Source organism: Apteryx mantelli, chromosome 18 (assembly GCF_036417845.1).
Source record: "Apteryx mantelli isolate bAptMan1 chromosome 18, bAptMan1.hap1, whole genome shotgun sequence".
Lineage (NCBI taxonomy): Eukaryota > Metazoa > Chordata > Aves > Apterygiformes > Apterygidae > Apteryx > Apteryx mantelli.
Genome location: NC_089995.1, coordinates 15,368,794 through 15,395,578, shown reverse-complemented (window position 1 = coordinate 15,395,578; position 26,785 = coordinate 15,368,794). Strand labels below are relative to the sequence as shown.

At 43.2% G+C, this 26,785-nt stretch overlaps 1 protein-coding gene across 1 annotated transcript in view; it reads right to left on the bottom strand.

The window, feature by feature from the left end:
- CDH4 (cadherin 4) overlaps positions 1 to 26,785 on the bottom strand; it is a 467,566-nt gene that overhangs the window by 163,933 nt on the left and 276,848 nt on the right. The window contains exon 3 of the mRNA XM_067307737.1: positions 15,203 to 15,426. Within this exon, the coding sequence (XP_067163838.1) occupies positions 15,203 to 15,426 (224 nt within the window). The remainder of the gene's footprint in view (positions 1 to 15,202; positions 15,427 to 26,785) is intronic.

Genomic DNA, 26,785 nt, shown 5'->3' with positions numbered 1-26,785 from the left:
GCAGACGGATCCTGCCAAAGCCAACAAACCAGGACCAGAGGCAGCTCCACTGCTGCAAAGGTGAATTAGTTCAACTTTTTAATGCTTCATGAAGAATGACCTTTTTAAAGAGCTGGGTTTTGAATACCAATCCCATATATATCTCCCCAGACATGTAGCCTGGGAGTGTAATGTATCTCAGTCAGTAAATAATTTTATTTTTCATTATTGGGTGCTTTCGAGTCATTCTTTAAAATTTTTTTTTCAATTACTGATTTTGCCCATGGCAAACATTGATGTTGGTCACATTAAAATGCTGCTGCAAAAAAAATGGAAATGATGGAACTTTTTTTTGGATTTAAAGATGCTGCTTCACCATCAGAAAACTTCTGCCTTACAGAATGATGAATCAAGGAAATGTAGATTTGGAGAGGCTCTTAAGAGGTTATCAAGTCCAAGCAGGTAAATACTCTGCAGCCTTCTAGGGTTCCAGGCATGACTTTTCAAAAGTCCCCCCCCTCCAAAAAAAAAAGATAACTAGCAAAGACAAACTTGGTGAAAGCAGCTCAAATTCACCATATGGTGACTTGCAGTTCCACTAGAAACTGTTTAAACTTTCGTAAGTCGGCAAGATTGGAAGCCACCTTCTCTTGATTTGAGGTTAAGATCCACCCAAAACGCAAAACACCAAATTGCACTAGGCAAAAATAGCAAAGCCTCTTTTTGAGGTGGCTGCAATCCTAAACCACGCTAACTTTTATACCTTCTCCAAATGTAAAAACTTAAACACCCTGCCAACACTTGCAGTCACCTGTAAGCACTGACTTGAGGGAGAACATTTCCTTAGAAGCTTATAGTTCAATATAAATCCATCCATTAATACATTTCAATCCTTGATCTGCAAGTGCACTGAAGCAGGCAGTGAACCACAAGCTAAAGAGCACGCGCAGCCGCGCGACGGCTCCAGAGCCGCACGGACCTTCTGCCCAACGCAAGCTAGACATCACAGCAAGGAGGCCATTCTCACAGCTTGATCGTGGCTCTGATCTGCGTTACCTGCGGCGCACAAATATCCACCCACTGCAGTAGTTAGAAGCATTTGTAGAAAATGCAGCTATTTTTACTGCGAACCTTAAAAATGAGCCACTTTGAACAGAGCTGAATTTTCACCGAACAGAGGAGTGTGGTCTTTCCCAGGCACATATAGAGCCATGTTTTTCAAATCCTCTCTCATGCTAATTCATGCCACCGAGGTGACTGGTGTTTTGTGTTTGCTTGACTGCTGTTTTATACACCTTTAACAAGCACAGTCCCTGAGCTGCTGCAAGATCACTGCACTACTGTTCAATATTTAGATGTTATTCTAAAAATATTCACTTAAGTGCGCAATGAACAAAGAGACAGCATCATGCTATGGCTGCGGGGGACTCTCTCAGGATTTTCAGGATATGGGTAGGAATCGTTAAAGTCATCCTTCCTACGGGATGCAATGTGCTGCATCCAGTAGAGTTTTCCTCTAAAGACTGCTTTATCACCAGAAACGAATCTTTTCTAAACACCGATGGAAACAATGTTATCTAAAGAAGATACCCAGAAACGAATGTCAACATGAAACAGGACTACCAGACACCAGCTACAGAAAAGTGGATATCTCCCCCTTTTTTTTAATTGGCTTGTGGTTCCCAAATGGGGTTCCTTTGAGAGCAGGTATTTGGATCAGTTTATATAATTGGCAACGAGCGTGGGGATAGATTATGAAAGGATGGTCAAATAATTTGTGCTCTGCTGAGTTTACACAGCGGAATGAGTCTGAACTAAAGACAGACTTGAGAATTAACACGAATCCCAAAGCTCCGTGTATACTGAAATAATTAGTGTCAGCTCAGCAAGGCAGTAGCAGCCTTTTTAGTCGTTATGAAATATTTGCTGGCAGGTGACTAGACAGTGACTAGCTTGCTTGTCACTCTTGATGATGTTTTCCTACATTAGAATAAATCATCAACATGACTCTGAATTTGGGATGTAGAATTTCAAAAGCGCCTTGCAACAACTTTTTTTTTTTTAAACAACAGCTCTTTTTTATCTTCATTTGTTGACGATGCATTCTCATGACCTTAATTTCTCTGGTGTTGTTTAAATACGTTGTACATGTTTTCTGCTGTTTAAAAGCTGTGAGACAAATGCAGTAACAAAGTCTGGTGAGCACAAATGCCAGAACTATTCATGTTTCTGATTGGAACATCCAAGAACATCTCTGGAATAACAGCAACAGCTAACCACGAGCCCCAGGAAACTCTCCCATACTTCTGAGTTTGCAAGGAGGAGTTCAGCTCAAAAGCAGAACGTGACACTAAATCAAATTAATTACAACATACAGCTTCCAAGTCTATTTTTGCTGATAACAGTTTTCACTGAGATAACAACTGCTCCTTCTCTCCTGGCCGTACTGGCCATATGCTTTCTAGACTCTCAGGCAGAGAATTTCAAAAAATGAAGTATTGCTCTGCCTTCCGCCGGGTCATCAGAGCAGAGCAGAGCAGAGCAGAGCAGAGCAGAGCAGAGCCTGCCACTGTCCTCATCACAGGCAAGCGGGCACCTCCGGGGCTCTGCCGCTGCAAGGCAGTTTCCCTCCCGCCACTTGCGAGAGCTGCTATCACCCTCTTACGTACGGAGAGCTGATGTTGAGTTTGCAGCAAAACCAAGGCAAGTCCATGAATTCCCCAGTCTCCGGCTACTGTCTTAGTCATTGGGTTGCTGCAAACACAGACCTGCTCCCCTCACCCCTGTCCTCCAAAAAGCCATTTCCGTGCTGAGATCTGCTCCACCTGCATTCGGTTCAGTGACAGCAGCCCCAAAGCGATGCTCTGGTCGCGCTAGACCCTGCTCGAGCACGCCGTTGCTGCCACCGCCACCTCCCGCGGGACGGAGGAGGCTTCGTCTGGAGGGGGGACCTGGCCGAGCACCTCCGCGCTGTGCATCCAGCCATGGCTCTCCACACCAAGCAGGTGACCCTGCCAGTTTACCCGAACCGCCTCCAGCGGAGCTACGCTGCCCTAACTCCCACGTCTTAGCTCCTCGCACGAGCACTGGGCAGACGCAGCCTGTAGCTCCGCATTTTCCAGGCGAGCTGCTGCCTGCGTTATCTCCGTGTCAAACTCACTGCACGTCCGATCAGAACAACTGTCCTTCTTCGCCTGTCAGGAATCATCTGTCCGGAGGACGCATTTGTCTGGTCTCCGGCACTTGAACTTTGGCTTTAGGCAGAAAAACCAGAAGCCAAGGAAAGCAGCTTTTGTCCGAGGGCGTTCAGACGCCACGCGCTCTGCTCTGCGGAAGAGTCGCACCACCCGCAGCCAGGGCCACGCGGACCGCGGGGCTGCTGGCGGCTCCCGAGCCCCGGCACAGCCGTTCCCACGCGATCCGGCAGCGGCCGGGCCCACCCGAGCACGGTGCGGAGAGCCGACTGCCCTCTCCGCTCTGAAAACTGCACGGCGACGGTCGTAATTCACTGCAACGGGGCCAGACACCAAACGCTGAACAGCTGAGCAAAAGCTTTGTCAATACACAGGCAATTAAAGGAGGATATAAAATAGTCAGATAATTTAGTAATTATGCCCGACTATTACTTTAGGACATTGATAAGATTGAGAAATGCAGCTGAACCAAAATAGATGAAAATCTTCAAGTTAAAGGAGGAAAAGTGATTACAAAGTGTGGGATGAAGAAAAACACTGGGAGAAAAGACCATGCTGGGATGTAAAATTGTTATGAATTTGGATTCGGTATGATTTAATGCCTTAGCATTCATGTTAAGCCAGAATTTTTTACAGCTTACTAAAGAAGCAGTGCAAAGCACGCAGTCCTAGCTGGACCAGTCATGTCAGTGGGAATTTAAGGGAGTAAACTTCTGCCCCTTTTCAGGCTAGCATTGCATTTAATGACGGTGGATATACCTGCTGCATTCAGAAGAGGACATCTATCTAAACCGTAGGGACTTCTAGACTTTGAAGCCAAACCGATTTAGGAGACTTTACTTCAAAAAGGTGAGGTGGTATGGTGCTCTAACTCCTTTTATGCCATGAAGTTGAAAACTCAGGGAGATTCCTTAGCTGCATTTTGCCCTGGCAAAAACAGCCGGGGCCCAAGTCCCACCCAGCCAGCAGCTGTCCCTAACTCCTGCCACTCCGGCCCTGGCTCGTCCGCATTTCCCTCGCCGGGACTCGTGGCTAAACTCCATCCCTAGTCCCGAAAGAGGTCAAAAAATAACTCCCCATCTCTGCTAGTGAAAAGAAGGCTGCGAGCCACTGACTTTTCACTAGTTCACAAATAAAACCAGCGAGTGTGAAGAAATACCAGCTTTCCCCTTCCGCTACACTTAGCGGGAGCCCGTCCAGCCAGCTGGCACGTCTCCCTCCCAGCCAACCTGCCTTTGATATCACTCAGCCCCTGGCTACAGAGACATCTGGAAGTTATTATCCAGCAGAGCGTATCACAAACCCATTTACATAATATAATATCATATTTTGTGTTCCTGCTTAGCTGAACGTTTTGGATCGCTCTAATGTCTGGGTAAATAAGCCACCATTCTCCGCATATAAATAACAGTATGTCTTAAGGTACATTTTTTAGAGATTATTAATTTTATAGGGATCAACCCGCAAAATGAAACGCTACAGATTCAGCACTAAAATACGCTATTCCTGCTGTGGAATAAACAATAACTGTGATAGGAGGACAGTTGATAAGGCTTTTATTTCCCAAATATCAATATTATTTATGATTTAATATTTATTTTATTGATATGCCAGTCTTATTATTTTTGCAGAGGCTTTAACGCTTTGGACTAGAGATTTTTCAGAAAAGACATACTTTGCTTGCTTTGCTTTTGTGTCAATCCTAGTGCTTAACTGAGCTAACGTGTTTTTAATATGTTTTTATCAATACAAGGCAATATAAAGCCATTTTTAGTCCACTGCTCAAACATTCACCTTCATCTCCCGTATCAGTAAACACTTTGAAGAGCGATACCACTTCTACCATAAAAATCTGTTTAAAAATATTTAATCTGAAGCATTTTTGCTTGTTTCCATGGTAGCTACAGAAAGGACAGGAGAAAACAGTATTTAACAAACACAAAATAAGACAATGAAAATATAGCTTAGTTACTTAACAAAAGAAACATGAGAGTGCTGCTAAATAAACATTTGCATGAATTCTGTTCGAAGGAGACAACATTTTGCTGACATCAGGGACAGCAGCGGAGGACGAATGAGCCCTTTTTTCCCAAAATACATCATTTCCCTAGTTTTTGATCTTTTAGCAGAGAGAGATATTTCATTTTGTGTTTCATACAATATAATGTAAAGGTTGCAGAACAAAAGGCAAATTTATTTATTTTCAGGTAATTGATTCTTTTGTATTTAGGTCACTGCTGAATTTGCCAAAGTTGAAGGCAGGGAAAAAAGTAGTTGTAAGAAGATGAGACTTCTTATTTTAGACTTTCTTTCATCACAGTCAATCTATGTGAAGGTATTCTTTAGGAACCGTGCAGGTAAGGAATTCATAATCTGTTTTTCTCCTTATCCACCCTCTGGAAGTCTGTTATGACCATCTGTATTAGCTCTATTTACTAATAGTTGTAAGCTCTGTGGTAAATTTAATCAAAGATAGCTTCATGTCACGTCCCATTACCATCAAGGCATAAATTGCTATTCATGAATGATTTGTGTCAAAGTGCTCTGAAAACTAGTGTTTTAGCAGCAAGATGTTCCAGTGTGCACAGTACTTCAGCAGGGGCATTAAATTAATGTGTTTGCAGAGAAGCCACTAATTGACAATGAGACGTGATTTTGGCAGTAGACTTCCACTTTGAAGATAATGAACAGTGTTCAGATACAGAGAAGAACCCCCTCTGCTCCTAAAACTATACTAATAATTTCTGGTATAAACAGGAATAGGGGGAACCAATCCTGACAGGATATTTCAAGTGCCAAATCAAGCTGTTTGATCATCACTGCTTACAAAAGCAAACAGTGGAATCTCACTATTTGTGACCTTTATCAAATCTGGCTACATACAGTCAGGAATGTTATGTTTGGTTAGGAACTCATTAACAAAATTACCTCTCCATTTATAGAAACCATACAATTACAGTAAAAAACATTTTAATTAAATCAGCTAGTTAAGCAAAAATTCATTACTTTTTTTTTTTTTTATCAGTTAGCAGTGGGGCTGCATAGAGCAGTTCACATTAGAGTCAATTAGTAAGAAAAATTGTCAGATTTGGCAAGTGCACGAGCTTCCAGAACACATCAGCTGACAGGCACGAAAAAGTTTGACTAAAATCGAACAGAGTTATTGCCCCCCGAGGGGGAGAATGAGCCCTGTGAAATGCACACGCATGCATTGGGCATGCCAAATGCCACGCTCGCAAGGAGGCTGCGTCAAAGCTGAGCAGCAGCCTGCACACAGGCACTGTTCCTTGATGTCTGAAAAACGATATATGCATGCAAATTCAGGACTGTTAGGTATCTGGCTGCCTACGCAGACTCTGGAAAATTTGATCCCATGTAACTAACTAATAAAATATGACCAGAATAGCTGAGGAACTGAAATGTTTCTTAACATTGTAGGGCTGCAAAAGAAAAAAACTGAGGAAGAGTAACAAGCCAAACGAGGAAATTTTTAACTAGGGAGACTACAACTCTCTAGAGGGGAAGACCCTCTTTTTGCAAAATACACAGTAGGTCCTTTAGTGGGCAACTGTAATTAAATGCGAAATTAAGTTTGGACTCCAGAGAAAAGAGAGACCTACTAACTCTTTGCAAAACCCACAAGCTTTCCTTAAAAGACTCTTACTAAAAACAAACAAAAAAAATTCCAACTCTTCGATCAGAAAAGCTAAAAAGTTTGGTGGCCCAGATAAGTACCTTACAGACACAGATGGTAGCTAACGTGCAAGCTCACATCTTCAGCAAGAATATGGCTCTTCAGGTGGTTGCTGACTAGCTGACCACCCATTAGACCCGAATATGTTGATTCCCCGGTACGGTTTATATGAAACTCAGAAATCATCTGAACTCACTCACACCTTCTCTTTGCCTAAACTTTAGGTAAATAATCATCGTTCTAAGTTGAAATCAGGTAAGTCTGTACAGCACTTTAATATGCTTTGCTTTTCTATCAGCAGAACAAGGAGATCTGCAGAAACGAACACTTTCAATCATTACTGAACGGGCATGAAACTCAAAAAGAGTACTCTAAGGCGAGGGAAATTTTAGCTAGGGTGGAGAGGCACAGCTGCACTAGAATTTATTACGTAGTCCCACATCACATTGATCATTAGAGGTATCATCTGTACTGTGCACGGCTTTAAAGATTTTATATGATGCTCTTCCTCTTCCCTTCTCTGGTAGAATCACAGACCACTGCAAGCACATAAGAAATCCACCTGCTGTTGGTGGAATCCTTTACGGTTCCCACAGACTTCAAGCACCCGTGATATCTTTCTTGTCATTGCCATGCTCTGAGTATTACTTGAAGAGCCTTCAATGAACAAAAGATGATGACATCATCCATGAAGTACAGCTCTTGATGTACTTTTCTTTCTCATTTAAAGGTTTGAATATCATATCCTGACATAAAAAGTTCTGATGAGGTTGTTTCCTTGCAAAGCTCCCCACATCAACTTGACCTTTCCACATTCCCTTTCTAAGATCTAATCTCACAGTGCTTCTTAGGGTAGGATTGTTTAAGAAACATCTAAATTACTGCTGTACTCTACTGTCTAGTGTTTACAAAAAGACACTTCTATCTTCAAGTTAATATCATTCTCATAATTGGCAGAAGTTATACACAATGACTTCAGAACTATAAGTACTTCTCAAGAGTGTGGCTATTAAATTACAGAATACTATGTACTTTTCTACTTCTTACCTGTTCAGATACCTACATGACAGGAATAAAGGTGATGGAACTTGTCTTATAAAGTAAAAACACTGCTGGAGCTTGATATTAGCTCTCTCGCTCTGCAAGTATCTTATCAAGAGAGATGCACAAAATTTCTGGGCTAGAAAGCTGACTTCTTCATCTACCACTGATAAACTTTTATCAAGCAATTTTATGGGCAAAATTCAAAAAACTGCTCCAATCACATTTCTTTTGCTTCTAGAATTCAGCCTACTATGATTGCGCTTCATCACAGAAAGAAGCAGGAGCAAATCTACCCCTTAGCAAGCCTGTGAGAAATTTTAATCTCATTTTATTTTTCTAAAGCCAGGGGTTCAAAAGATACATGAATTAAAATAATCATAATGAATTAAATGTAATAATATCCCTTCTCTTCATAGTGTTTGCAAGTAAAGGGATCATAAGAGATTTAAGAGATCACAAGGCACCACTTCTACTTTAACACAAAGCAAGTAATTCGTTCTGGTACTTCTTCCCAGAGCTAGCGTGTGAGTTAGCCCTTTCAAGTTATCCTTTCGTTATTTCAAGAGGATCTTGAGAGGAGGCTGTTCTTTTATTCCCCAATTCTGGAGTGCACCTAAGCATATACTTAAACTTGAACACATGCGAACACATTCAATTTATCCCAATTTACATGATTAAATTTAAGTGCATGTTTAAATGCTTTGCTCGATGGAGACAGCAAGCGTTTGAAATTGCGCACCTTACCTGGGGACGATGACAGCCTGCTTAGCCCTTGCCTGCCACACGGGACCCTGCGTTTGTCTGGTTCTTCTCCCTCCTGCAGCCGGTGATGCCACGGAGGCTGCATCAAGCAGCAGAATTACTATGAACCACATCTAGCAAAGGGGATGTGACCTCAAGAGGTCGGAAAGGACTGAAGTCCTCCTTCACCCAGAGCTTGTAACTACGAAATTGCTTCAGCTCGTGAAGCAGAAGAAGAGACAGATGAATTCTTACAGCCCCTAGCAAATATTTATTTTAACGGATGTGCCTGTGTGAAGGAATTTTTGTCTTTTACTCAAACTAATGTTTACACACTACTGTCAATGAATTACCATAGCAATGAAGATAGCTTTTTTTTTTTTGGAGATTCAGTTCAAAATATTCTTTTGAAGCGGTAGTCAGACTTCAGCAGTTAACAACAAAGAACGTGAAACCAGAGGTCAAGGGCTTGGATCTCACAAGGGCAAGGCGCACATCACAGGCAGGCAGTACACAGTAGTCCAACAGTTTTGTTTTATCAGAAAAGACTTATTTCTGCGTAGGTAGTTCAATTCTTATGATTTCTTTTTGGTTTGATGGAAGACAGATCTGGAGTGAGTTTCACTTAGGGATGATCTTTCTGGAATGTCTTTGACCCTGACTCTTGGTAAGACGGTGACTACTTAAGAACTAAATGTCGCAAGTGTGACTATGTGAAACTTCACTCAGAGGAATGATTTTCCAAGGCAAAGAGCACATGTATCTTATATTGTTTTCAGTACAAGGCAATGATATTCAACACATCTGAAAATCCAGCCAAAGAAGTTCACATGATTTGTGAACACATGCTATGATTAAATACTAGATGTTCAAATTCACTTAAGCGTGAAGTCAGACAAGTTCACCTGGTATGTCTTCATTAGTCTTCCACAGTTATTGTGATCAGTCTCACTGTTAACAGTTGTACGATATTAATTTTATTAGTCAACTGCTCCCTCACCTTTTCCAATAATCTGTTTTGTTAAAGTCTCAAATGATGTCCCACAAATCACCTAAAAAACCAGAAATCACTGCATCTATTCTCATTCACTGTGTTACGGTCTTACTTCCCTGATGAGGCTACAGGACTAAAAATGACCCAGGCTGCAGTTTCATTAGAATTAGTGACAGTCGTGGCTTGCCCGCAGAAGTGGTCGAACGGGGCAGCTCCAGGGAGTCCACCGGGCAGTACAGCAGTTCCGAAAACGTGCATGAACATGGCCAGAGAGAGGGAGGACGACAAACACCCCTCTTCTCCAGCCCCTCTCTAGGGATAATACCATTTGACGGGACTAACTCCATCACCGTGATACCACACCGTCTCCCCAGGAGCGGGGAAGGAAGGGAGGGAGGGGAACAGACAAGGCAGCGCTTTCTCCCCTCTCTTCCAAGCACAGGTACTTGAGAGCACCGGGAAGAACAGGAGCTGTGGAAGCACAACTCCAACTACTCCTGCGAATGCTGTCATTTTCTTCCATCAAGGGAAGGACACGTCTTCATCGCTCCTAGGTGCTGCACAGAACACCCTGGCTAGCACCGTAACTGGGGTCATAAACAAGATCAGCACTGAATGAGCCTTTCCTTGCCTGGAGACCTTTGTATTTGTGATCAGCAATAAAAGGCTGTACTGGAATTTAAAAATCTTAGCCAGGTAAAATGCCAGAGATGGTTATTTAAAGGTTTTAAATAAAAAAACCTGGCTTTAAGAATCAGCTTTTCACATTCATATTGTATAGCTGTGGATTCATACCTGGGTTATGAAAGAATCCCCAAATAAGACATAATAAAACATAAGCAGGGCTTATGCAAGGATTGAGTTTTGACAATATTTCTCCATATTTTAAAGACCAGTTGCATATCCATATATTTGCAAGATTTTAATTGCACAGGTGCCAATGATTTAACATTGCAAAAAAGTACACACTTCCATGCTCAGAATTTGAAACACTAAGACAATAAGAGAAATAGCTTTACACAAACACAATTCACAGAAAACAATTCTTTTTCTAAAATAAGTCATTGTCAGCAAAGTTGACTGGCATCCTACATGTACTGAATACATCCTGTATCTCCAGACTCTTTTGCTGAGAATTCCTTCCTACTCTCTCTTTCTGTGATCCCAATTTAACTCATTAAGTGCGAACTACACAAAAATAAAATGAACTAATAAAGAAAAAAATTTGCCAGACATGATTTAACATGTTTAGACACACACAAGCACTGAAAAATAAGGAAAGATCAATATGAAACAGTGGGCCACAATGTCAGATGGGACAAACTGGCTCAGAGTGTGGAGGATGCTGACTAATGAAGAGTAATGAGGAGGCTCTCAAACACCAGGGGTGATGTGGGAAATGAAGCACAAATGGCTACAGATCCATCCATGTACTTAGGAATATCAGAGTTTCAGCAAATATGAAGCAGAGGGCACTCTGAAGATTGGAGTCTTCAGTTACGTCACTGTTTGCAAACATAATCTTCATCTTTGGTCTTCTTGTTAAATCAATATGCAGTTGTTGGAAATAATAGGACACACTCCTAGAAAAGAAGACATGGCACTGCCTATTCCAGATATTTTAAGCCTGGCTTTACTTTGTTTTCTTCGGGAGCATTATCCCGCTCAAGTTTATCTTTCGTAAGTGCTGACATGAGCTACAAGGACTTAATACTAGTTTCATAAACAACTTTTTTCTTCGCTTTCTTCCTCTTTTCTGTTCTCCAAATTATACCCATAGGTCCCATTGATACTTTCAATGGCAACAACAGGCAGTCAGACAAGAACAGTATAAGAAACTTTATCTTAAGTATTTATTGTTATGCTAGAATATCACTCAGTTTCCTCTGGGGTAATTCAACACTCCTGTGGGAAATATGTGACCTCATTTGCATTTTCTAATTGAATTGCTATCAGGTTTCCTGCAAGACTGAACAAAAAAAGTTCCTACAGTTACTAGCACCACTTGTATTAACCAGAAGAAAGTTTATCTTCAAGTGTTTGCTGGGGAGGAGGGGAGAATGTAGGCTGGTGTATCATAAAACACTTTCTTTAAGTATTTATCTTCTTTGCCATCATTTTATCCTGCATGCATTAAACTTTGATATTGTAGTTAGACTTCTTTTATCACAGTGGTTGCCAGTGAAAATTTGCAGATTTGCCTAGGTTATTCAGTTATCTAATCCAATTAGCACATTTTTAAGGCCAACAGTATAAAGGAGGGGAAACTGTCATCGTCGTGGGTCACTCACCATTAAAGTGTTAGCTTCCACTGTGAGTAGCTGCACTGTGCACTCGGAGGCACGTGCATAAACACCAGCAAGTCTGATTTTGCACTGGAAGCGCACAAGGGGACGACTGTCCCAACAGGGAGCCATCCTGAATGGATTCGCCACTCTGTGGGCACGGTGGCCACCGTCAAGGTTCTCCACTTCCATGCTGCAACTTTCCATTTTTCTATACTGGCGTAATAAAGGATCACAAGCACATGGGATCACACCACTGTTTGGAGGGGTTTGCCCTCTGTGCACTCCTGGATGTAGAAAAGGACAACCACTGCCTCCATTTTACGGAGGGGCAGCAGCAAACTGGGTCAGCCTCCCCCAGAAGGCACCATGAGTTTACAGCAGAGCAGGGACCTCATCTCTGGTCTCCCACATCCTCAGCTGTTATCCCAACAGGGGCAACTTCTCCTTCCGTGAGATTTGTTCTGTAGTAACCTCCTGAATCAACCGAATGCCTCACGGTGGCCATTCCAAGTGGGATAATTCTGTTCTCATGAAGCTTTACCCACAGATAATTGTGAACCAAATTTTGATTTCTCCTTTAATGTTCTCGAATGGAAAAGAGGGGCAGAAAGAGTCTTTTTGTGCAGTGAGACTGCACCGACCGATGGCTGTCAGTCATGGGGAAGCTTACAGAAATACAGCGGATGGCTAAGCAAGCTAGTAGGGCTTGGTTGTGTTGCAGGTGCCAGCCAACACAGATGTGCAGCAAGGCAGACTTCATGTCAGTTGTTTTTTATGTCTGGGAACTGTTAGGCATTTTCACAAAATCAGTCACAAATGAAAATGGATGTATGCACTAGAAGAAAGAGTTGGCCTCTTCCTCTCTCTCTCTCATGTAACCTCCTCCTTTCCCTCCCCTATCTGATTTCTCCATCCTCTGAATATACCAGAAAAGTCTTTAAAACAATTATGTTGTTTTTGCTTGAGTCATATTATACCTTACAAAAACAAATGTGAAATCTGTTTCTAGTAAAAGCCATGAAATGTAGTATATTAGGGTCACGGCCTGAAACACATTGAACTGGATATTGTTGTTTTTTTAGCATAAACACTATTATTTTTGAAAATAATCTCACAATCATATTTATTTCTTTAGTAAACAAAGTATTATTTTGCTTGCAAAAAGCACAAGCATTTAAATAAGATGCAAGTCAGATGCCTGCAATAGGGACCCACAATAAAACTGTTTGTGACCTTGTCATTAGTGTTGTTTTCTGTATTTTTCCAGCCTCAAACTACACACTAATAAGGCTTTTAGAAAGCAGGGATATGAATTTTAAAAAGCTTAGCTCTCTCTATTTTGAACCAGAGTTCAGCTTATATTAACATTAGATGAATTTCCAACCAAATATTTTACTAAAAGAGAAATGTGTGCTTACCCAGTTCTCTTTCTGCTACGCTGAGAAGAAATTTAAAGCGGTATATAAGACACCTTACTTTGTTCTTTCAATATTTAATTACTTTTAGAAGGAAGCACTATTTCTCTGGCTACAAAATAGCAAACACAGCTGACATAACATACAGGGCTTAATTATATCTTGCACAAGCCAGAGCCTTACTGAAGAGGAGGAGAAGTGTATTTATATGACTCTAAGCCATGCAAAACCTCAGGGGTCAGCCCGCTGGGTGACTGCTAGATTTAACTTTCTCCAAGTGCTTTCCTGCTTCTCTCACACACAGTAGAAGTTTTCCCAAATGGCAAAGATTCGCATATTTGGGGATTCTTAGAGCGAGGCGCAGAAAGTCTTTCCCTCTCTCGTCCTCCCTCCTCTCCCCTGCTCTCCCTGTCCAGTCAGTACAGGAAAGAGGAGAAGTAGAGTCCAGCCTTGCCCTTTTGACAACTACCACGGCGTATTAATCCTAACGACAACCATGGCCAAGGGACCCTGCCCATCCCCAGCCTAACCACGACCATTCCCCAGGGACACAGACCTTCAACCTTACAGTGCAGGTCTTGAAGATACAACAATAAATTGAGCTCTTCAGCCAATTTCCTGCCAACTCTACCTCTAAACCTAACCCAAACCATAGCAACAAGCTTAAATGTTACTATCACAGAATTGGATTTTCTGAGGAAGCAACAGTCCACATAACTGTGTTTACTCAGTGCAGTACAAGGTCTTCGGCCCAAACTATCACTGAAATGGAAGGGGGAAAATATAAAAAGCTGGAGAACTGCTGCCAAAGATGATATGGAACAGGCAGGCCTGAGACAACCACTAAAGGAGCAAGCCAGAAGAAACGTGTTTTGTGGCGCATTCCCTGACTGGAAGGGTCCCGTGCAGCCCACGGCTGTATTTAAATGAGGCAACGTTGCTCTCAGATTGCTGGGCAGGAACGGATCCTTCCTCCCTTTTACCTATGTCCGTGAAACTAAAAATGAGAGAATACATCTGCAATCTTCTGCCTGAAATACTGCCTGGTGAAGGCTTTGGAGCTGGCTTTGACTCTTTAACTGCAGGGAAAGGAACACATTGGCATTCAGAGGGAAGGACGTTTGCCACAGAGGTGCCCCGCTGTGCTTCGCTGCCCCGCTGGCCAACACTTCATGTGAGCATATGTCCCTTATCAGACAGCAGCGATGTTCCCTGTCCTCACTGTCTGTGAAGGAAACAAGCCTAAATCTCCCATCTGGACCCCTATTTGGGAGCACGCTGCACCACCACGGAGCTGCAGGGCCACACAGATGGTTCACCAGAAGAAATGAATCATTACAGGAACCACGGAGAAGACTTCAAATTTTACCCACAGCAGCACAGCAGCAACAGTGCACTGCTCCAGATTTATGTTGTCACAAAAGAAACGTGAATTTAGCCTGCCTGCATTGCTCAGGAAGATGGTTTGTTTCAACTCAAGAGAGGTAGGCACCCTTCATCTGCAGGCTTTATTGCAAGGTGAGGTAGAGTATTAGCAGTGAGAAGCAAACACAAGCTCGGCTGTAAGAATCTGCAGTAAATAACCAAACTGAGTGGTCACTTAAGAATATGAAACTGCGAACGTAGAGAACGCTTCCCTCGCTGGTAACATTAAATGATTTATGTGAGAGAGGACCAAGGAACTGCAAGAAGTTGACTGCTGCGCACTGTGGCTTTTCCTATCCGGAAACTTCCTCCTGAAGTACAGACCAGACAATACAAATAATTCTATGCTGCATTTAACTTTTTAAAGGTATCGGGAACTCAGGCAAGGGAAGAATGAAAGACAAAAAGCAGCTTTGGGAACTTCTTACCTTGTGTCCGCTGTGCTGCGATTTCTCTCCCACCAGGAACCTGACAATCGCCTCCCATCTGTCCCGCGTCTGGGGATCCCACGCGTTTACTATAAGTATCACCTTCTTGGAGGGCATTTGCAGCTGGTGGACAGCATACACAGTCCCATCCGCTCTCACCTTGAAGTCCAGGCTGTTGGTTTCATACCGAATTCCCTTGTTACCGGCACAGCTATTAAATTTTACTAGAACAGAGAGCAAGAGATGGAAGAAACGTGTGAGATTGGCGTGATAAGAAAAGCAATCAAATACAAGTTTCAGACATTTAATTTTCACTGATGTGTTCTATATCTCTAATAACCATCAAGGAAATGATTTAACTGTTTCTTCGACCTTTCAGGAATGCTCTTGTGCTTTATCTCCATTCCCCGGGGAAGAAGTTGTAAGCCATTTTTAAAGTACTTGATACAGTTTCATTAGATCTCAAACGCAGCTGTTCCCCATTTCTACAAGTGGATTTCTCCCTTGTTGCCATTATCTTTGAAATTCAACTGGAGTCTATTACCCACACTGTGGGTACTTTTTTGCACAAAATGTACTCCATTTCCCTAACCCTTCAATAACCTACTTACCAGATAGCCTATTTGCACATTCTTAACTGAAATTTAAAAGCCCATAACGATTCCATTATCAGAAATACAAAAACAAAAAAATCAAACAAAGAAGAAAAATTAAGAACGTTTTGTGAAACGTATTCCTCTGCTGGAAGCAGGCACGCACCACCAGAACTGTAACCTCTACCCGGGTGACTCCTCACCACCTTGCACCTGGGTGGAAGAAGAGTCCCAAGACTTTGCTTCACAAGCCACCGCTCGTCATTTAAAAGCTGACAGCGTCAGATCAAAACTCCCCAATGTTTGAATTTTTAATTGGTCATTTTTCAGTCAAGCTCATTTACTGTCTCGTTAGAAAAGCATTTTTATTGGCATTATGATACAAATCACATACATTAGGCTGGAAAAAACCCAAACTATTACATGACAAAATTGCCAAATCTGATAGAAATAGAACCTGCAGCTAATCACACGGGAACCAAAACACTTTCCGCTATTCCGGTAATCCACGGGACAACACACACACGTGGTGGAAGCAAACATATCTGGCTTTAAATAAAAACATCTGAGGGATGGCATGGGGGATGGAAAAAGCAGCCAGGAAACACTAAGCCAGTCCTGCTGCCAAAGCCCCCAGTACCACCAAACTCTGGAGCAATGAGAGAAGCGGATAGGGGTGGAGGAAGGAATTGAGTGAAGGTTTCCCAACCCCCAGCCTGTGCCCTGACCACAGGGTTTCCCTTCAACTCCTTCACAAAGCTGTCTCTCTCAGTAATCGGGGTGCTGTGATCATGTCATAATTATACATCTACAAAGGCTTTCCAGGCTACATAGTTATTTAAACCACATCAGTACATTTTTGTGTGTGTGCAGTGGAAACTGTTACCGAATGCTGCAGCAAATTATTAGGTGCAAACAGCAAATGTCACACACTGATTAAAAAAGAAGATAAATAAAGTTACCTATTATATAAAAACAAAGTGGGCAATGTTTTTATGCAACTTCATTGCCATAGAGTACATGATTTAATTTTTGTTATATCTGGAAGCTGGGGAAAACAAGAGTCCCTCCCAGCTTCGTTTCGGAAAGCGGGCCGTTAGCCTGTCTGTACTTTTCACTGTAGCTCAGACTGCAATAAATAACTTCCGTGCCTATCTCATCTGAAATGCTTTAGTCCAGACATTTGACCAGTTATCTCCACTTTCTATCTCCAGGAGCATAACAAATGTTTTTCAGTGTAACAGAAGGCGGCATCTCCTGCATTACTCAAAGTTCAAATGAGACTTTGGTCACCATTTGTCTAAGGAACAGGATATTACTTAATTGCTACTCAGGCCACAGTGTTGAAGCTCTTGGTATCCTTGCTTTCAGTCCCTGAGTGTCATCGGAAAGGGTAGATATTCAGCAGCCTGGAGGAGGGGATCTTTATCTTACTAAGGTGAGACTTCTATCAAGTTAAATAAAGAACGAAGAAAGCCTGTGGGATTGAGTGTTCTCCAGTTTCCAGAAAAGCTTGGAACTGTCTCAAACTTCAAAGCCCAGGTGCAGAACCTGAAGCAAAAGTTTAAAACACTTCATTACCCTCTGTGTGGAGACTTCAACGTCCATCCCAGTCTGAGCTGGCGAGGAGCTCGGGCCCTTCTCCAGCTGCTCTCTGCCGTGCATCCATGTGCCATGCCTGCAGCACCCAACCCAAACCCAGCCAGCATCTGTGGCTACCATTCTACCCCAGGAAGGAAGTGCGCTGGTCTTGAGGTCAACCGGCATGCAACAGCTCCTCTCCAGAAAGGTCAAAATTTCTTATCCTCCAAAACAGGGTGTCACTTCTAAATGGCCTACTGGGGACAACGCCTGGCCCACGCTACCTCCTGAGCCATGAGAGCGTGATGTCTGGCTCCAGCCAGGGACTGTGCTCTCTGTCTGACCATATGGACCATCACAACCCAGTTCTCAGACCCGCTCTAGGCCTCGCCAGGTTTAATAGTAAAGACAAAGCCAACGAGTCTTTCCATAAGCTTCAATTAGTTTTAGACTAGTCTGAAAAATAAAGATTCATGAAAGCAATGAATACGGTTAACACGCTCATGGTCTGGCAGCATCTGCAAGAACCCAACTGCACCCCTGAAGCCACCGCGAGGGCCCGAGAGCATCACGGCCTAGCGGGTACTTCCAGGAGCCCTTCTCCACAGCACCTCCGGGACTTGCTTTCTGAGACTTCTGCTCCTTAATCTCTCAAGACTTTCTGCAAATCTCCCCATGGATTCACAGCTATAATAAATACGTGTGAATGCACTGAGTGTTTCGCTGTTAATATGTTATTTATTTTCAACTCCTTGCTATCAAGCATTGTTAGAAACAATGCACCTCAATTGCTGCATTATTGTACTCTTTTGCTATATAATGGCAGTGTCAAAAAGCGAGTCCCATGCTTTACCTTCTGAAGCACCAACTTATCATATACAAAAAGACATCTGAAGAAGAGAGAAAGGAATGATAATGACTGCACATTAAAAACAATTCAGAGCTTACTTTGATTTTATTGAGATTAAAAGAAAGCCCTATAGTGCACTTGCAGGCTGAGAGAAAAAAAATCCCATCCTATACATGTATGCAGTGATTTCAGTACTCAAAGTACTTAAACATCTGCTTAAGACACAGTGCAGTGCTCCAATATGCTGCTCTGGTGTCATATGTCACCATGTTGACTTTTATGCTCCATTATCTAAAAATGGCTACCTCTTAGACAAAGTCCCTCTGTGATTTGCTAATTACTTCCATTAGTTTAAAACAAACTTGACTAGAGACAGAGAAAATCCTGAGAGAAATTAAGTCTAATTTTTTAAACAAGCAACGTCTCTGCTCCACATTGTTCTTCTCAGGTGCCACAGGTAGACAAGCTCTTGGTGGCTGATTAAATGCGGGGAACCCCACAGAAGAGCTCTTGGCAGCTGCAAATGGAAAAAGCCTTCGAGGATGTCCACATTCCCTGCCTTTTTGCTACTAACAGGAGCGGCACCTCGCCCAACACCCCGGAGGACAGCTGAGCGCATGGGTTCAGCCCGAGCGCTGCTCAGTGGCTGCGTGGAGGTGACCCTGGGGACCGTACGTCCCCTCCCGGACTGGGCAGTGGTTTTGTGCTTGATTTGGGGCTACTTCTGGGGTATGGAAAGGTCTCCTCACCAGGCCAGATGGCATGGCATGTGCTGAAGTGCTGCTCTCGTGCCGGCTCCTGCTCGGAGAGAGCGGTGAGGCTGCAGCACCGCCACGGATCGAGCCTCGGTGGTGCTCCTGGTGACGATCTGCTGACTAATCAATGTACCATGCCTTTGACAGACAGCAATTTGTGTTCTCTATTAGATGACACATGATTGTATGTTACAAAAACTGCTTCAATAAATCACTCAAAGTGCAAAAAACCCCCCAGCTGACTGCCCCCCCCCGCCCCGCCTCATCTCCTCCCGTCCTCCCCCTGCTGCTGCTTTATTGCCTATTTATATCATTGCCAAGACACCGTGACTGCTGTGACCTCAAGTGGACACACGCTCACTTTCTGTGAAGGACTCAGCTATGCAGCTGAAACTCCAAAGCATCTCTCACACCAATTAAAACAGAAACAGGTCTCTCAGAAAAATCCCACTATACAAATTCTCAAGGCACAGAAGCAACATGTTAACGTTTTGTAATTATTAGAGAGGTGAACAAATACAAGGGATGGCTAAGGTTGCCTGAGAGGCCTTGCTCCACCTGTGCTGGGTGGAATCATTAGGAGCAAGCGCTATGGCTTCTTCCCGTGGCCTCGGCTGCATGTTTTTAACGCCCAGCGCAGCTAAGGTTGCATCTACCCTGGCAAGCAGTGGCACGCTGCAGGGGCACACCAGGACCTGCTCAACAGCCGGTGCTGAGGATCCAAAGTCCACGCTGTGCGTTTTGGGGTCGTACTTTGGACGATGTCTAGCCCGATACCATGCGACTCACATGCTGTTATGTGAATACAGAGGTTCCACCAAACCTGCTCTCCGTTCTCCCAACTGAATCCCGCAACCTCTCCTCAGTTCTAAGCAAAAGCGCCGTGGAAGGCGTCCACAAGTAGATCCCCATGCCAGTTTTCTCCTACAACTGCTTTCAGTAGAAAATGCTTTGTAGAAAATGCCAGCCACATGGGGTGGACCATTCAGAAACTCACTGGATCCTGGGCATTTGGGATCGCCACGCTCGGCTGATGGTAGGTTTAGCTGTTGCTATTGCTCTAGGCACTGTTTATACAGGGCCTGTGAAGCACCTCTCCAACACAGCACAGACCAGCTACTCACGCTCTCAGTACATGCGAGCAAAGGCTGTCATTAGTGATCATAGCCTCATCCTCCTTTCTTCCCTCTGAAAATGATTCCTCTGAATGTTACATGACTACTGAGAAGCATTTTTTTTTATATATATATGTTTGGAAATTTGACAAGCAATACATATATGCATTTGGAAAAAAAATACAATTATTGTTCTGCCATAAATGCCATAAATGCCATAGCTCAAGAAAAGGGGATCTCTTCCATATTTTCAAATCCTACCTCTGACCTCTACTTTTTGCTCTTATGGAAACAGAAATTAAAATTTCATCTATTGGCATGAAACATTTTTTTTTCTTCCTTTAGCTCTAAATTTATGTAATTTGCAGTTGATGTAAATTTTGACTTTAAAATAATTTAAGAAATAAATAAACACACATTGGATCTGTTTACTAGACTTAGATCTCTCTGTGGACTCAAATGCATCTTTCTTTGACCAGTTTGAAGTCTTAAGAACACTGCATGAATTTAACATTCAAAGCAACAGCATCAGTAATTAGGATTTCAGATAAACAGCAGAGCCACACATCTATCATTTTTACAGGATGGTAGAAAAGAAAACTTTTTTAATATACTCTGGAAAAATGTTCAGTGATGCTTATCGAAAGCTTATGCTGAAAACTGCATCAAATATGTGATGAAAAGAAAACCAGGAAGGCACCCTCATTAGCAGGCTTCTAGGTTTAACCCTTTACCCTCATCATTTTTAATTGCTTCTCTATGAAAGGAGGAAATACAGCAATTTGATATGCTGAAATAGGGATTGAGTGATGGGCAGAGAAGCTGCAGGAGTCTGCAGCAAGCTGCTGGGCATCTAAGGAAAAAATAAATGGTATCTTTCTTCAAAAAAGACATAGGGTAAAAAAAATTCAACAAGTTTTGCATTGTTCCTTTTTATTATTTAGCTTGTTAAACTAGCTGGACAGAGTCAAATGATCAAGCAAGCATCTTGAAAGATGTATGAGTACACTGAACTTGCTTGCCCCCCAAGTGTCTGAGAAATATCTTGAATTTAATAGGACTATAAATGGTATAAACCAAAGAATTCACTTTAAGCCTTATCATTCTGGGTTCTCCTTTAACTTCCCCTATTCCATTAAAAAGTGTCCCCTCTGGCAAGCTGCACAGTGCTGTAAGACCAGGAAAGAGAATACTTATTTATTAGGATATATGCCCTGGCATGACAGGATATGGGGCCCTTCAGGGCTCTGCTTTCCACCATGGTCAATGCAAAGTTGTTTGATGAACTTCAAAGCATAGAATATTTACCCCTGTTTTTAGTAGGATGCTATCTGCTTTTCACACTGTAGTTCTTGAACCAGGCGTGATTATGATAGACCTGACGTTCCAAATCCACCCTTAACACCACTTCTCTGAACACCATTAATATGAGGATGTCTTAACTGCAACCTGTAGAATTTCAGATGTTCGAGTACATTGCAGAGCCGTAAGCACGTATAAAAGCGTGCCTTCTGCATGCTCTTTAGCAAATCGCCTCCTTCCCTGCCCTGGCAGCTCTGACCCAAAGCTCCCACGCACCCGCGCTCATCCGTCCTCGCAGGCTTCGGCGTGGGGAGCTGCGGCCCTCGGGGAAGCGACAGGCAGGGAAGAGAAGAGCCCATACCCGGCATAAAGAAACAGAAAAAGGTCACCACGCCAAAAATTAAGAAAAACTTTGCCAGTAGGAACCTATTGACTAAGAACAGGCATGAAACCATTCAGTTAAGCAAAAAAAATCGCAAATTCCTGAACACTCTGTGGGTGCCTTACATTCTCGCGAACCGATTTCTCCATTAAGTGCTAATGTTAAATAAGAGCGCTCTGCTTCACTGGGAAGTTTCATTTGCTTGAGAAAATAAGTACATAGCATAAACCTTTATGGGGCCCCATTTTCGAGGTATCTTTCTTCATGTTCATGCAACAACCCCTCTGCGATTCTGTGAGAAAACAACCTTACAGCCGTGGGAACACACCGCAGTCAAGTGAACTCCCCGTGGTCACATTGGAAATGCACAGCAAAGCTGGGAACTGAATCCTAAAATTCAGTTTCCTGTTCAAATTGGTAGACCAAACTCAATCACACATTTTGGTTTTACCAAATACGAGAGAGAAAAAGTTTAAATGGAAAATGGACTTTTGCAGGCACTTCATGAAGCAAGTAGGGGCAGATTCTTATATCTACAAACCACCGACACATTATTAAATTAGTGTTAGATTAAAAAATTAAGAAATGTCACACTATGTATTATTACAACTGTTTTGTAAAACAGAGTCCTATGAACAAACATGAACATTTGGTGGAGTTCTGGGACTGCAATATTTAAGTTACAAAAGGCTAATGCTGAAAGAAGACAAGAATTCTGTTTCCCATGTCCTAAAATAATGAGTTTATGCAGATATTACCATCTTTGCACTCATTCTGAGAATAACTTTCAGGCATTGATGTTCCAGTGTTTTGTAAAAACAAAAACCAAGAGTCGAGCCCTTCATTTGCAAGGGATGTTACATAAAAGTCCTAAGCCCTATTTCCGTCCCATTTCTGCCTATGGTGAATCTAATGCTATCATACAATACATAACCAGATTTGCTTCTCACAGTTAATAAAATACTCGGAACTTTTCTCCTTCTGGAGAAAAGAAACAATGTATAAATGCATAAATAGGAAAAAATGATAGCTGTAAAACCTGATGGAAACAATGCATAATTTTCAACCTGCCATTATTATTTTTATGGGTTACATTTTCAACCATGTCCCCATAAAAAAATATTACACTAATAAACTCTTAGGGTCTTTATTTAATATTTATAGCACTGTAGAAAAACCAAACTCTACTGGTAAAAGGTAAAAACAGCAATTCAAGCAGCTACTTCAGTGCCTAATAATCATATCCCGAGCGATCAAGTTTAAGAGTATACAGTTTAAGAAAATACTTTGATACAGAAAAATATTGGAGATAAACAGATATGTGTTGGTTTGTACATTAACATACACAAAGAGTATGCATATCCTTTTATGCCCACACCGTCAGCTTCACAGAGCATGGACTATTAATTAAATGTCCTCAGAGTAAAAAACAAAAATAATGAATGAGTTAGGAGAATTAATGAACTGCCTCACATTCATGTCATGATTTAGCATGTTCTTAATGTTATTTTCTTGCAATTAACAGTACAAAAATCTGCAGCAATCTGAACAATTTTGTATCTCTCAGGTCAATGTTAAACATTACATCCAATTTTCCAGTGGATGATATATGGTCTCTGAGCTACGACTACTAATATTTGCCATATTGGAATAATAATAAATTACCATAACAATTTACCATATGCAATTATGTTAAACAAAATCTTGCTTTATTTATCTTCTTGTAACCTTCAGCTACAGTGAATCCTCCTATACTGGATGTGCAACAATACAAAATTCATGACACTCACAACCCATTATATGCTTGTTCGAAGTGATTCCAAGTACAAGTCAACTGGCGACACTCCTGAATCAGCAAACGAGTAGAAATCTATCATCTCCAGCAGTAGGTGAGATAGATTTGAAATGACACATAAAAATACTTTACATTTAAGAGTACATTTTGAACTTCCCCACTTTAAATTCCAAAGCTCAAGCCCCTTCACGATCAAATTATCCATGCAGGTTTTGGGCACACACTATTTAACTTCTTACCACCTCACCTTTCATTTGCAGTCTATTCGGCCTTCCCAAACCCAGTACTGCCTTCAATTGGTTTTACGGGGAAAACTGCAAGCCTTGTGCATGCACAAGTAATTTGATAAAAAAAAAAAAAAAAAAAGGAAAGAAAAAAAATAGAAAAAAGAAATGCGTGGGCTTGATGGAGACTACACTGAAAACTCATCTTTTCATTTCCAGAGCCACCTAAATGCTTTCAACACCTTTTCCAGCTTTACATTCACTTTTAACAGCTCTTGCTTACACAAGATTTCCGTTTCCGCGGCCAGATGAAAAGAGGAGGAACGATACATTTCAACACACTGAAATAGGCATCCTTTGGAAAGGCACCTGAAGTCATTCTGTCACCCTTGCAGTCAGACAGTAGTGATGAGGAGTTGAGAGTACATTAAAAAAAGATCTAAATCACATTCAAACAAAACAAAACCAGCCCTACAGTAAACAAAACCCAATTCCCAGACACTGCCTGCCTCCTTCATATTCCCACCAGCGCTATTTTTCATTTACTCCAAGCCAATTCAACTAAAATACATGTTTTTAAGAAAAAAAAAATTATATTTCACTTTTGGTGGAGGAATTGGAGGGGAGTACAGACCCCCTGGAGAGAATGACTGTAGAACATGATAGAAAAGATGAATCACTGCAGCAACAGCCAGCCAGCCATTAATTTTCAGCAAGCCAGGAGTTGGTCCAATTAAACCAGGCTCCTTTCTCTACATTAACATGCTTTATTCAGTTTTTTTCCAAAGCTAAAGCATCAGCTCGAGACCCCAAAGGCTTTCTATTTAGGATCAATCAATCTACCTTGCTGCACTGTAAAACATACACTGTCAGCTCTGAGGCTAGCTCAAAAAAAGAGCAACAGTGGAAAAATTTGATAAATCGACATGTTCTGGCAGTCAGTAGAGGGATTCTTCCTACACTGTCGCTTATTTTTATCTGATTAGAAGCAAGTATTAGGAAAGGGAATACTCCCCTCTATTCTCTTCCCGGTATTCAGAGTTGGGCTGGGAGGACTCTTTTCATCTAAAATCTAAAACCAAGCCAGAAACTTTATTGCAGACAGAAACTACCCATATTTCACAGGGCAACGAGTTCACATGGGATTTGCATAATACAGAACTCAAATTCAAGCCTCTTTGCCAGCCCCGGAGCACGAACCTGCTCCTGTCGGTGTCCCCTGCTGAAGGCATTACCCAGCGTTTCCCGAATTTTTACGCTCAAGGCTTCACCCTGGGTGTGCAACCCACCTCTGGGTGCCCAGCCCCTCGCTTGGGAACGATTGCTGCCACAGAGCAGGAGAAGGACATGGAGACAGCGCGAAGGCCCCTGCCCAAGGAGGGCACGGCGGCACCGGGAGCTGGGGTAACACGGAGCATTACCCCTTTTTCAGCTAAATGCTGTATTCACCTCGCTGCTGGCTTCTCTCCTGTTTTCAATAGGTATTTCCATCCTTGGCTGAAAACCCCTTCATTGCGGTTCAGTAGGACAGTCCTCCCCCGGCCTTAGGAGGAAGGCAAACTGGAAACCACCGGGACGGGCAGCGGATGCTTTACCTTTGGATGAAAAGGTTAATGTAAAGAGAAGCTGGATTTGGCTGCACTTTGAAAACACCAACCGTGTGACACTTCCTGGCAAACGCCGAGTTTTAGCGGGCAACCATTTACGTTCTTCGAGGCTCTTCAAATTCCACGCGCCAGCAGGACAGTATTGAGATTCACCGTGGCGCTAACGAGATCATCTCGCAGTTAAAGGCTAAGTAGAAACAAGCCTCTCACCGCTCTCCAGGACAGTTTGGGTTCGCTGATGAGGCAGCAGCAAACAGACCCGCTTTGCTGTCGGCCCTGCTGCACAAACTCCCTACGATTAACTCCCCAAACAACGGGGACCGACTGACCTCATGGATCAACCGATGGGCTCCTCCGCTTCAGAGCAAGTGCAGCTCGGGGGTTACCCGCAGCCGCGCGTTGTTCTTAGCCCCACTGCAGCCCCCAGGAAGGAAGCGCCGGCGCGCTCCATGCGGAGGTTCTTCTCCTCAGTCCTAATGACTTCCACAGCGCTGTCACGTTGGTCCAGCTGGCTACGTGGGGAAAGATTTCAGCCATGGCGACGTGTTTCTGGAGGAAAGCTGTAGGTTTGAGGGCGGCCGCGCGGCTAACGTGATAACGAGGGCAATTCGGGTCGGCGGCTGCTCACCTCTCGCCTCCTACCCGCCGGCCGGAGCGTCGCCGCGACGAGGCGCGGGGCGCCTGAGCCGGTGCTTGCAGGCAGCCCGGGCGTGCGGGACTGAGCGCCCCGCTGGAGCCCGCCCTCGCGGCGATGATGTCACACCGCGGCGATGACGTCACACCGCGGCGATGACACGGGGGCTTTGCTGCACGGCTCCGACACTCCTAAAGGGCAGGGGCCGCGCGGACGCTCTCCGGCGCATCCCTAGATCCCGCCCGCGGGCGGGAGCGACGTGGACCCGTGCAATGCCCACGCGGCCACTGCCGGCTCCCGCTGCCCTCCCCGAACAAGCCCTGGTGCCGCCAGAGTTTTTTCCCCCGTGTTGCAGATCTTTTTTTTCAACTTGCCAAAACTATGTTTGAAAGACATGGGGAGCTGCAGGAAGTTTTTAGGAAGAAAAATGTGAACACAGCCCATTTCCAGCCTAGGAGGAAAGATGAAGGAGCTGCTGAGAGCGTAGCTGTGTCAGATAGCCTCAGGCTCTTCCCTCCTCACACTCCGCAAAACAAACAACCAAACTCTGCAACACCTAGAAACGGGGCTGCTCCTGTCAGGAAAAACAGATGCGCCAGCGAAGACACTGAGCTCCTGCCCAGCTTCACTTGTGCACAAGCTCTGACAGCTTTGGGCCTGGCTCAGGAAACTGCATACCCATCCAGGGAGCCAACGCAGGGCACCGTAAATGAATATAAGTTTCAGGCAAGAATATTAGAATTGG